This window comes from Bufo gargarizans, chromosome 7 (genome assembly GCF_014858855.1).
Source record: "Bufo gargarizans isolate SCDJY-AF-19 chromosome 7, ASM1485885v1, whole genome shotgun sequence".
NCBI lineage: Eukaryota > Metazoa > Chordata > Amphibia > Anura > Bufonidae > Bufo > Bufo gargarizans.
The window spans coordinates 160,824,491-160,836,758 of record NC_058086.1 but is presented as its reverse complement, the minus strand read 5'-3'; the positions used below and the strand labels follow the sequence as shown (position 1 = coordinate 160,836,758).

The 12,268-nt window shown below is 40.8% G+C and overlaps 1 protein-coding gene across 3 annotated transcripts in view; it reads left to right on the top strand.

The window, feature by feature from the left end:
• TGFBR3 (transforming growth factor beta receptor 3) overlaps positions 1–12,268 on the top strand; it is a 191,470-nt gene that overhangs the window by 54,921 nt on the left and 124,281 nt on the right. For all 3 annotated transcript variants that reach the window (XM_044300757.1, XM_044300756.1, XM_044300755.1), the window contains exon 3: positions 3,853–4,037. In XM_044300757.1, the coding sequence (XP_044156692.1) occupies positions 3,853–4,037 (185 nt within the window). The remainder of the gene's footprint in view (positions 1–3,852; positions 4,038–12,268) is intronic.

Sequence of the window (12,268 nt, the reverse complement as noted above, 5' to 3'; positions counted from 1 at the left end):
TACTGTCCCACCTACAGGACAACTATCACACATTTCTTAGGCAGTTGACAACTACTTGCTGCCTTTGATATGTTAATGTTCCTTTGTCCAGATAGACAGTACCTGCTCATACGCGCTTTGAGAGGACACTTATTAACAGAAAGTTGCTGAAAACCTTACATACGTCCAGGGTGCCAATACAATATATGGCTTATATTATTTTCCTAAAAATTAATAAAAGTCTGTATTTCTTACAGATAAAAAGTAAAGGAAGAGAGTTTGGACAGCAGCTTAGATTAAATTGGTCTACAATATGGTGACTTGATGGTATTAGACCTTTTACCTACATATCTGTTAATATTATTAAAAGGTTATGGACATAAAGTATAATTTATTTTTGTGGTTTCCTTTTCTTAGTAGATCTTGATTTTAAATTAGGATGTTGTTGAGCATTGATTGGCCAAAATTAACCACCGTGTCCATAGCAGCCTAAAAAAAGTTCTGTTTTCTTTTTTTTTCTAATTCTGAATTAAAATTTTAAATAATTAATAAATTATGAAGTTTTTGAATTGATATTTAGTATTTCCAGACCGTAAAATTTCTTACATGTCAATATGAATCTTAATAGTTTGGAAAACATTGTACTTTTTTTTTTTTTTTGCATACATTTCCTGTAATTTTCCTGGAATATGTCTGTAGGGCCTTGTGATTTATCCATCTAGACATAGCGGTGGAAGAGAACTTGAGTATCCCCTATGCATTTTCTCTTGCACATACATCAGTCTTGTCCACATCTTTTCCTGTAATTTTGAGGCAGTCAGAGTCGCTGATGGATCTCCGCATGAGACCCATTCCTTCTCAAAACCAAAGAACATATTTTCCCAGATGACTGCTTAAGCAATGCGATCGGAAAAATAATTTTCCTTACCCAATGTAAGGAATCTATGGTTAGTGACTGACATTGTCTAAACACAATGGAGTAGATTTAACAATGTGTGTATTCCCTTTTCGTATTAAAACATTGAAAAACATGGAGACCTGCATTTCATAGGTCAGTCTTAATAAAAATGTGGTCGGAAAAGCACAGCACTCTGTGAAATCTGAGGTGTTGGCTCCCAATCCAGATTCATATGTAGTAGAAATCACCCAGAACTCTCTAATCACAGTAAGGCCCACCTAAGAGGAATAACCTCCATAATTCGTACCTCTCACTCCCGTCTTCAAGACTTTTCTCGAGCTGCACCTACTCTCTGGAATACTCTGTCCCGGAATACTAGGTCAATTCACAATTTCTCCACCTTCAAACGTGCCTAAAAAACACATCTTTTCAGGCAGGCTTATCAAGCTACCTAAAATGACTTTTCCCAGACTAAACCTTTCCAACTCCTCTGGCCTAAACCCGATCCTCTAGTAGTCCCAAACCCGAAGCAGATCGGCCGGCACCACTCCTGTCAGTTCAATAATGGCTCAAATCCTACTTATCTCAATCCGCTACCTTATGTGTCACCGCCAATTCCTCATAGATTGTAAGCTCTTGCGAGCAGGGCCCTGACTCCTAGTGTTTCAGTTGCATATTAGCCAGTTACTTTTGTTTTGTACATGAACCCTATGATTTGTAAAGCGCTGCGGAATATGGTGGCGCTATATAAATGCATTTTAGTATTATTATTTCACATAGTCAGTGTATGTTCAGTGTTTGATCAGTGATTTCCATCAGTGATTGTGAGCCAGAACCAAGAGTGGAGCCTATATATAGTGATTGGCTGCAGCGGCGTACATTACGTAACTCTTGCAGCCACAACAATACGTTGCTGCCTGTGAGAGGGCAGAGCAGCGCCGCTGGATCATAGGGGCCTGGAAAGGTGTGTTTAAAGGGTTTAGATATTAATGATAGGATAGGCTGTCAATATCAGCTCAGCGGGGGTTCAAAACCTGGGGCTCTTGCCGATCAGCTGTGACGTCATGTTCCTTGTTTATGTAACCTCGATGGAGTCTAGTCCTATTCAAGTAAATAGGGATAAGCTGCAATACCAACCACGGCCGCTATCCAATGGACAGCGCTGTGCTTGGTAAGCTGTGAGGAGGCCGCTGTGCTCACCGGAGGGCCGCATCCTCCTCAAAATGCTAATCAGTGGCGGTCCCAGGTGTCAGACCCCACCATTCTGATATTGATTACCTATCCTGAGGATAGGTCATCAATATTTAAATCTTGGAAAAGCTGTTTACTTTTTCATTCTCTATGAACCATTAGGAAATGCATTGGAACGATTTAGGGTTAATTAGAGCACTGTAAGGTACATTAGGGCACAGTGAGGGTAGGTTCCTGTGCAGGATTCATCCACTATTAGGGTGTTTTCCTGCAGCTAGCGGTAGTCAGGGTCTGGTAGGGCCAGTCTCCCCTCCCCCACCAGTGGGGTCTTGATAAATTCCCCTAACGGCATTTGGGCATGTGAAGCCCCTGTAGCAGATTGTACACTGGCACATTTTTTGTACAGTGCACCATCTCGCCTATGCCTGTAAATTGTAGGCTCTGACGGTCACAATCTTCTTCTTTTTATATAATTGATTTTACTTTAAAAAAAGAGGAACAAATTCCAGCTTCCCAATAAAATTGATGATCTTTATTAAACAAGCCATAAAAACTCCTATAGAAAAAACACTTTTATCTATGCTTTTCGGATTAGAAGATTATAATCCTTACTCATGACTAAGGATTCTAATGTTTTAATCCGAAACGAGTAGATAAAGGTGTTTTTTCTATAGGAGTTTTTATTGCTTGTTTAATAAAGACCATTGTTTTTGTTTGGAAGCTGGAATTTGTTACTCTTTTTTGGATTTACCTTTGGTGCCTAGCACCTCCGTGCCTTCCAAACGATGAGCAGGTGAGCGCTGTGCCTATATTGTATATTGATTTTACTTTGTTTTTATCATTTTAATGTTTTTCCTGATTGTAGAGGCCTATGTTGGTCCTATGTAAATATAGATGACTACATTCGTATATTATTCGTACTATGTATGCCACTTGTAGCTTGTGTTTCCTACTAAAAATGTTTTTAAATCACTGGTTGTTACAATGCATTAAAGGCTTGCGCCAAGTTTTGAAGTTATCCCCTAACCACATGAGAGGTGATAACTTACTGATCAGTAGGGGCCCAATTGTTGGCGCCCCCACCGACCCTGAGAATGGGGGTCCCGTTTCCCTGATCTCCCTGTGGCTCCATTCTTTATCTACAGGACTACAAAAAAATTCTACACTTTTTAAACCAGCAACTTTATTTGAATATTTTTGTAATTGCATTTAATTAAAAGTTTTGTATAACTTGCTATTTGCTCTTTTTCTTAAATTTCTGTCCAGCTCACTGAGGTTGACATAAATGCAGTGCCGCCTGGGGTTCCTTGGGGCCCAGTCCCTATATCACCAATAATGTTGAATAGGTTTTAAATCAAAGAAATAGACCCTACTGGCAGGTGATTATTTCCAAAGGTAGTTCCAAATGTTTTTTTCTTTGGACCTTTGGAGCCCACTATGGCATTAAAGCCCGGGCCCTCTAGAGGATCCTCTGGTTATCTGGTGGGCCACTCCAACCCTGCTTACATGCTCAGTGCCATCCTTCAGCTGCCGCCGGCTGCAGCAAAAAGGACATGCTCCCTGAGCTGTCAGCTTGAAATAAATCTGGCACAGCAATTAGAATGTGGAGATATCTGGGTCCATGTGAGGTACAGGGCTGGTTCTAAGTTTGTTAGAAAGAGATTGTCACGTACTATATGATGTCTGGTCTTTCCATTACTCATGGGATAACCCCTTTATGTTATCAAATGATAAAATGTTATATAATCGCATTGTACTTAATGTTTCCTCTCTGTGTATAATAGGTCCTATCCCTAAAGCTACATGTCTGCTGTCACCTGTTACTGAAGATCACCCTGTCCAAGCTTTTCTGGAAAGCTACAATATTTTATCTGGCTGCGCAAGTAAAGGAACAATAAGTCAACCCCAAGAGATTCATATCGTAAATCTTAAATGTGTGGAGGAAGACCCCTGTCAAAGTGAACACGAGGTATGTATGATTTACAGTGCAGTGTAATCTGCCCGCCAGCGTTTCCTGGAAACACAATATTATACGCTTGTCTATTGTTTTACTGTGCCATTACTATCACTGCGGCTGATCCTGTTACCGATAGAACATCCTGCGGTGTTTACAGGGCGGCTCATTACAGAGAACAGTCCTCATGGAGTAGGGTCATAGTAACTGCTACTATTTCATGTCTTCAGTATTTTCCTAAGGCTACTTTCACACTGGCGTTTTGGCTTTCAGTTTGTGAGATCCATTCAGGGCTCTCACAAGCGGTCCAAAACGGATCAATTTTTACCTGAATGGAAAAGGATCCGCTCAGAATGCATCAGTTGGCCTCCGTTCCATCTCCATTTTGCGTTGGAGGCGGACACCAAAATACTGCCTGCAGCATTTTGGTGTCCGTCTGACGAAACTGAGCCAAACGGATCTGTTCTTACACAATGTAAGTCAATGTTTTCTATGACACAATATGGCACAATAGAAAACGGATCCGTCCTCCATTGACTTTCAGTGGTGTTCAAGACGGATCCGTCTTGGCTATGTTAAAGATAATACAAACGGATCAGTGCTGAACGGATGCAGACGGTTGTATTATCTGAATGGATCCGTCTGTGCAGATCCATGACGGATTCGCACCAAACGCAAGTGTGAAAGTAGCCTTATTTACATAGTTCTCATCTACTCATTATTTATATATACAGGTCCTTCTCAAAAAATTAGCATATTGTGATAAAGTTCATTATTTTCTGTAATGTACTGATAAACATTAGACTTTCATATATTTTAGATTCATTACACACCAACTGAAGTAGTTCAAGCCTTTTATTGTTTTAATATTGATGATTTTGGCATACAGCTCATGAAAACCCAAATTTCCTATCTAAAAAAATTAGCATATCATGAAAAGGTTCTCTAAACGAGGTATTAACCTAATCATCTGAATCAACTAATTAACTCTAAACACCTGCAAAAGATTCCAGAGGCTTTTAAAAACTCCCAGCCTGGTTCATTACTCAAAACCGCAATCATGGGTAAGACTGCCGACCTGACTGCTATCCAGAAGGCCATCATTGACACCCTCAAGCAAGAGGGTAAGACACAGAAAGAAATTTCTGAACGAATAGGCTGTTCCCAGAGTGCTGTATCAAGGCACCTCAGTGGGAAGTCTGTGGGAAGGAAAAAGTGTGGCAAAAAACGCTGCACAACGAGAAGAGGTGACCAGACCCTGAGGAAGATTGTGGAGAAGGACCGATTCCAGACCTTGGGGGACCTGCGGAAGCAGTGGACTGAGTCTGGAGTAGAAACATCCAGAGCCACCGTGTACAGGCGTGTGCAGGAAATGGGCTACAGGTGCCGCATTCCCCAGGTCAAGCCACTTTTGAACCAGAAACAGCGGCAGAAGCGCCTGACCTGGGCTACAGAGAAGCAGCACTGGACTGTTACATGTCATTCGGAAATCAAGGTGCCAGAGTCTGGAGGAAGACTGGGGAGAGGGAAAAAGCCAAAATGCCTGAAGTGCAGTGTCAAGTACCCACAGTCAGTGATGGTCTGGGGTGCCATGTCAGCTGCTGGTGTTGGTCCACTGTGTTTTATCAAGGGCAGGGTCAATGCAGCTAGCTATCAGGAGATTTTGGAGCACTTCATGCTTCCATCTGCTGAAAAGCTTTATGGAGATGGGGATTTCATTTTTCAGCACGACCTGGCACCTGCTCACAGTGCCAAAACCACTGGTAAATGGTTTACTGACCATGGTATTACTGTGCTCAATTGGCCTGCCAACTCTCCTGACCTGAACCCCATAGAGAATCTGTGGGATATTGGGAAGAGAAAGTTGAGAGACGCAAGACCCAACACTCTGGATGAGCTTAAGGCCGCTATCGAAGCATCCTGGGCCTCCATAACACCTCAGCAGTGCCACAGGCTGATTGCCTCCATGCCACGCCGCATTGAAGCAGTCATTTCTGCAAAAGGATTCCCGACCAAGTATTGAGTGCATAACTGAACATAATTATTTGAAGGTTGACTTTTTTTGTATTAAAAACACTTTTCTTTTATTGGTCGGATGAAATATGCTAATTTTTTGAGATAGGAAATTTGGGTTTTCATGAGCTGTATGCCAAAATCATCAATATTAAAACAATAAAAGGCTAGAACTACTTCAGTTGGTGTGTAATGAATCTAAAATATATGAAAGTCTAATGTTTATCAGTACATTACAGAAAATAATGAACTTTATCACAAAATGCTAATTTTTTGAGAAGGACCTGTATATCTTGCTGGCATGTCAAATATACTATTTTCTTGCTTATGACTTTGTTGGAAACTTCCCTTTACGGGGTTTTCCAGTTAGCATCAACATCCTTAAAATAAAATACAGATTTATGAAGTAGCTGTGATGTGATATATTTTACTTTTACCTTTATTACTCTTATTTTACCGTTCTGGGCTGTGGTCACATGACCATGTCCAAGCAGCTCTTTCCATTTTCCAGTTATGTCATGTGCAGCACATCGGGTCGCAGGGGAGTTTTGGTGGCTCGATGGAGGTTGAGAGTGGTGATGGTGGGTAGTCCTCAAGGTGTCCATACGTGCAGTGATGGGAGGGCATAGCCTTTCTTTTCCTGGACTTTCTGGGGCTCCAGCATGGTGGTGGCTGGGGTGCCCTTGATGTTAGGTAGATGGGTGCAAGGCAGGAGGGCACACAGAAGGGCTTCCATTGGGCACATTGTCTAGTGACAAGAGTTGGAAAACTTTAATTTGTGACATAGGAGGACATTTATCATCCCCAGTGAACCAGAATACCGGTGCCAAAAAGTTGCAGAGTTTGGCACATGCTGTAGTTGTGCAAAAGTTTTCTACTTTTTAGGGGATTCAGACAACGCTCTCCACTTTTCAAAATGGCAGGCATTGTGGGGTGTCTTAGCTGGTGTTGTGAGGTGTCTTAGCTGGCGTTGTGGGGTGTCTTAGCTGGTGTTGTGAGGTGTCTTAGCTGGCGTTGTGGGGTGTCTTAGCTGGCCCATAACATTTATTATAATCTACGACAGGAACGTGGCATAGATTATAGGGTAAACCTGTACCAGCTTGCATGCTGGTTGATTATCAAGGCCAGGCAACGTATCTGTGCAAGAACCTGGCCTGTCAATAAAGGAGAGGGAGGGACTGGCAGAGGAAGCAGGAGGGGCAAAGGTTCACAGAGTGGCATGGACTTAAGGTGCACTTAACTGCTCATTTGCATATAGATTAAAAGTACTTTTTCTCCAGAATGAAGAGGTATCATAAATGATTTTTTCTGCACAACAAATTTTGGGTGCTGGTCCTCTTTAAAGGGAGTCTGTCACCGGGATTTTGTGTATAGAGCTGAGGACATGGGTTGCTAGATGGCCGCTAGCACATCCGCAATACCCAGTCCCCATAGCTCTGTGTGCTTTTATTGCGTAAAAAACTGATTTCATACATATGCAAATTAACCTGAGATGAGTTCTGTCCCTGACTCTTCTCAGGGACAGGACACATCTCAGGTTAATTTGCATATGTATCAAATAGTTGTTTTTTTTACACAATAAAAGCACACAGAGCTATGGGGACTGGGTATTGCGGATGTGCTAGCGGCCATCTAGCAACCCATGTCCTCAGCTCTATACACAAAATCCCGGTGACAGGTTCCCTTTAAGAGGCCATGTTCATGTTCGAAGAATGGATTAACTAAATGTGTTGCAGATTATGGTTAAATGCTCCAGGCTACATGCCATGATTGCTATAAACAAATATTTAAGTTCAAATTCTTTCACCCTTGTGAAGCATAGTCAGGTTATATCTTATGGAGGTTGCATTTTTGTCTCTGGTTCTCTTGCTGACTGCAGCGTTTTGTATGTGGAGAATAATTGCTCATTTGAACAGGGTTCACAGGGGGAGGGCAGTAAAGAATTTTATTATGGCGGCCGCAGACTGTTGACTGCTAATTCTCCTCTTTCCCCTTTTAATCTTAATTGTCTTTACAAATGATCTGAATAACATTGTAAATCAGTTTAATATGTGTTAACATTGAAGTCCCGCTGATAAATGATCTCTATTGGTATAACCTTCATATAGGTGAGACCTCAAGGATATGCTGTGCAAGCACTCAGGACCTGTTTTCCATATTAGTCATTGAATCCATACATTTAATCCCTTAAAGGGGCTGTGACAAGACTCTATCCCAATCCTTATATCTTAAAGGGGTCCTCTCACTTCAGCAAATGGCATTTATCATCTAGACAAAGTCAATACAAGGCACTTACTAATGTATTGTGATTGTCCATATTGCCTCCTTTGCTGGATTGATTTTTTTCACCACTGCATTATACACGTATTGTTTCCATGGTTACGACCACCCTGCATCCCAGCAGCAGTGGACGTGCTTGCACACTATAGGAAAAAGCAGCAGAAAGGCCAGTGTCTTTTTCTATAGTGTGAAGCACGGCCACCACTGCTGGATTTCATGGTGGTCATAACCCCTGGATAAGAGCAGTGTATACTGTGATGGAAAAATGAATCAAGTCAGCATAAGAGCCCTGATGAGTGATAACACTTCCATCGGTGCTCGTTTGCACCAGCCTGATTACACAGTCCGATGCAAGCTGAATGTGGGAGGAACAAATATATTCCCACCCTCATTCCCTTCTGTAGATGATCCAATTTGCTAGCATTTAGTTGGTTTTCTTACTGGAAACCACATTATTAGTTGTCTCTTTAATTTTCAGATGAGGAGCATGGTTTACAAACCCAACAAGACCTTTGTTTTCTTATGCCTTTCTTGTATTGAACTCTCTCATCTGTCATTACATTCTCCCGTTTCCTGTTCAACAATCTACCTTTCCAGAAAGCCTTACAAGAATAGACTTTTGTTGCAAGAGGTTCGTGTCCAGAATTACCCCTTCCTGCGTTCATCTTTTTTTTTCTGCTGTATAGAAGCATTCATTAAGCACCATAAACCCCCAACCTCTTCCCTTTCCTTGTAATACAATACTCTGAAAAAGATTGCTAAATAGTCCAGGAAGCCCCAGAGATCTACTGGCGGCAGCAATGAAAAAAAAAAAGATGACAAACAACCCGAGCAGGACCACAACTGTACTTTGGGGATAGGCCATTTTAAAGCAAATCCAAGGTTATCTTTCTAATCCTTGCTAAAGTTAGTGACCTCCATGACCTTTTGGCTTGGACAGAAATCAATCCCACTGCATGTTGAAAACAGATAAGTGGTTTCCTGATGTCTGCTGGCTCTAGCAACCTTGGACGTGCGTGTATTTACAGCAGAATACCTTGATCTGTTTGGAGACTGAAAATAGACTTGGTGTGTTCTGGTCACAGGATATTTTGCTTGTTTGCAAGGTGCCAGTTGACATAAAAATTCAATCTTGTTCAAACAAGATAAACAATTTTGAGTACTCAACATTTTCTTTATAGAGTTAGTTTTTTTTCAGACTTTGTTCACCATGTCCAGTAGTGTTCAAAAATAGCAAGGAGTTTAAAAATACAAATGCATCAAAATCATTATAATTACTTTTATTTCCTTGAATGCAAATACACTGGAAATATTCCACGTTCAATTCCAAACCAAAACAGTAGCAACATTTATCCAGTTTGTGTTAATGCTTTACAGAAAGTAAAGAAAAAGAAATATTAGGCTGCTCAAAAAATAGCAAAATGTAATGTTTTAACTGAAAAAAAAAAAAGTTTGAGATTACACTTTCCTATGAATTCCTGAACCAATATTTAGAGGTATAACTATTGTTTCTGAGAACTGCTTGACATCTGTGTTGCATGGAGTCAGTCAGCTTCTGGCACCTCTGTACAGGTATTCCAGTCCAGGACAATTGGACTATATTTCACAATTCTTCAGCATTTTGGGGGTTTGCCTCATATACAGTATTTTTTATGTCACCCCATAAGTTCCCTATGGGATTGAGGTCAGGGGATTGGGTGGCTGCTCCATTCCCTCCAGTCCTGTTTGTCTGTAACCAAGATGTTGTTCCCTTACTGCTGTGTTTTGGGTCATTGTCGTGTTGAAACACCCATTGCAAGGGCATTTCTTCTTCAGCATAGGACAACATAATCTTGTTAAGTATTTTTATATATTCAAACTGATTCATGATCCCTCGTATGCGATAAATAGGCCCAAAATAATGGTATTAGAAACATCTCCATATCATTATTTTTGTGCCACTGTGCGTTACTGTCGTCACAGTGTACTGTGGCTTGAATTCAGTGTTTGGCAGTTGTCTAAAATACTGTCTGCGGCCACTAGATCCAAAAAGAACGATTTTGCTTTCTTCAGTCCACAAAATGTTGCATCATTTCTCAATGGGACAGTCAATGTGTTCCTTGGCAAATTGTAACCTATTCAGGACTTTTTTTTTTTGCAGGCAGTTCTTGCTGGTAGCTTAGCTTCTCTTAATCGTCTTCTGATTGTAGTAGAAGTCACTGATAACTTCATATCTTCTTTGATCTTCTTGGAGGAGATCATTGGCTGAGCCTTTGACATTTTGGCTTTTCCTTGATCCATTCGAACAGTAGTTCCCTGCTTTCTTCCTCGTCTTTCAGGTGTGGTTACCACTTCAAGGAATTTCAGATCATTTTAGCTGGCAGCCTATAATTTGCTGCATTTCTCTATATGTCAACTTTGTAATCAAAGTATGTTCTTTATCAGAACAATGTCTGGAATTACCCATTTCCCCAGTATTTTGGAAGGAAATGCAGTATAAATAACATGTGCAACATGTGTAACATGTGCAAGTCAAGTGAATGACTTCACCAATTTAACGCCTCATTGCTATTATCTTGAGCATGCCCCTCTCAATTAATGATTGAGTTACTCAGAATAAGCAGCATGCATGTCCTATTTGTTGGATCTGGGTTTTTTCCTATTACTCTACTACAATTACAAGTATATTATTTGCTGTGTAGAAATATCCCTTCCTAAAAAAAAAACTGTGATGTATCAAGTTAATGATGTTGACGGCTATTTTTTGACACTACTGTAGTGAATAAATCGTCACATTCCAGAAATCTGTAAAAGAAGTAGGATTGCTGGATAATCTTTGTGGCCAACAGATGATAGGCAAAATTCTGCAACCTTTCACATACAGAGGGAAATTGATTTTAGTTAGGTTTAGTTTGCTTAGGTTTACAAATTTTCAGGGTGATATCTGTATATTCCAGAATGAATTGATCCATGGAATTGGGACCGTCAGCCTGAAAAGCTGTTAGAAACTTAAAAGTTATAGTTATTTTGGAGGAGCACTGGTTGTCATTGAAGATATTGAGCTGATATATCGAATATTACATACAAGCAATAGTCCCCTTCAGATGGAAGAAAACTTTCATGACAAGCCAGTGACTCTTCCCAAAGAAAGAGACACTCATCTGTAGACAGCTGTTTCAGAGTTCTTACCCCTGGTTAGTGCAGGGCAGTTTACTGGTTGGCTGGATAGGATGCCATGCTTTGGGGAAGAAGGGGTTTGGATTCTCATTGAAGAAACCAGTTTTGATTCTTTACCACATGCTGGGTCTCATGGGCCAGACCTAAGAGAAAACAGGTGTCTGTTGCACATAGTAGTTCTTAATGGAGTTTAGATATTGCCATCTGATCTCTATGGGAAGCAAGATTATTATTTTTTTCGAAAGGGATGCTTTCTTTTATGAAGCCCACTGTGAGTAGAGTTCATGTTTTTGTTATCCTTTATGTGCCCTTTATTCCACCTACTACCCCACCAATCTATCATTGTAGTATCCAAATAGTTTACATGCCACAGCAGCTGCTGTTTTATGGCCCATGGTGATGGGTCCAGCTCAGGTTCCACATGATGATGTAAACCTGAGTAGGATTCTTCTGCCCTTAATGCCCCAAAACAAGTGAGTGAGAAAATGGCCCAAAGGTTCAACCCGTTGATGGGAGTAAAGAAGGAGGAACCACCATGGCCTTGTGCTATCAGCCAGTTGCAAGAAAGTGCATACTTTAACTTTCTCTATGCTGTCCTCATTTGTGAATAGTTGAATACAGATTTTGTAAGATGCTTAAAGAATCACTCTGGATTTTTTATTATTAGGCTCCCCATTTGTAACATCGGTAAGGGTTAGGGTAGTACTGTGAAAGCCTGTACTAGCCTCTTTATTCTGCATAACAATACTCCGTTCCTGGTGCTGCATGATCATGTGACCTGCAGTCTGACCACCAGA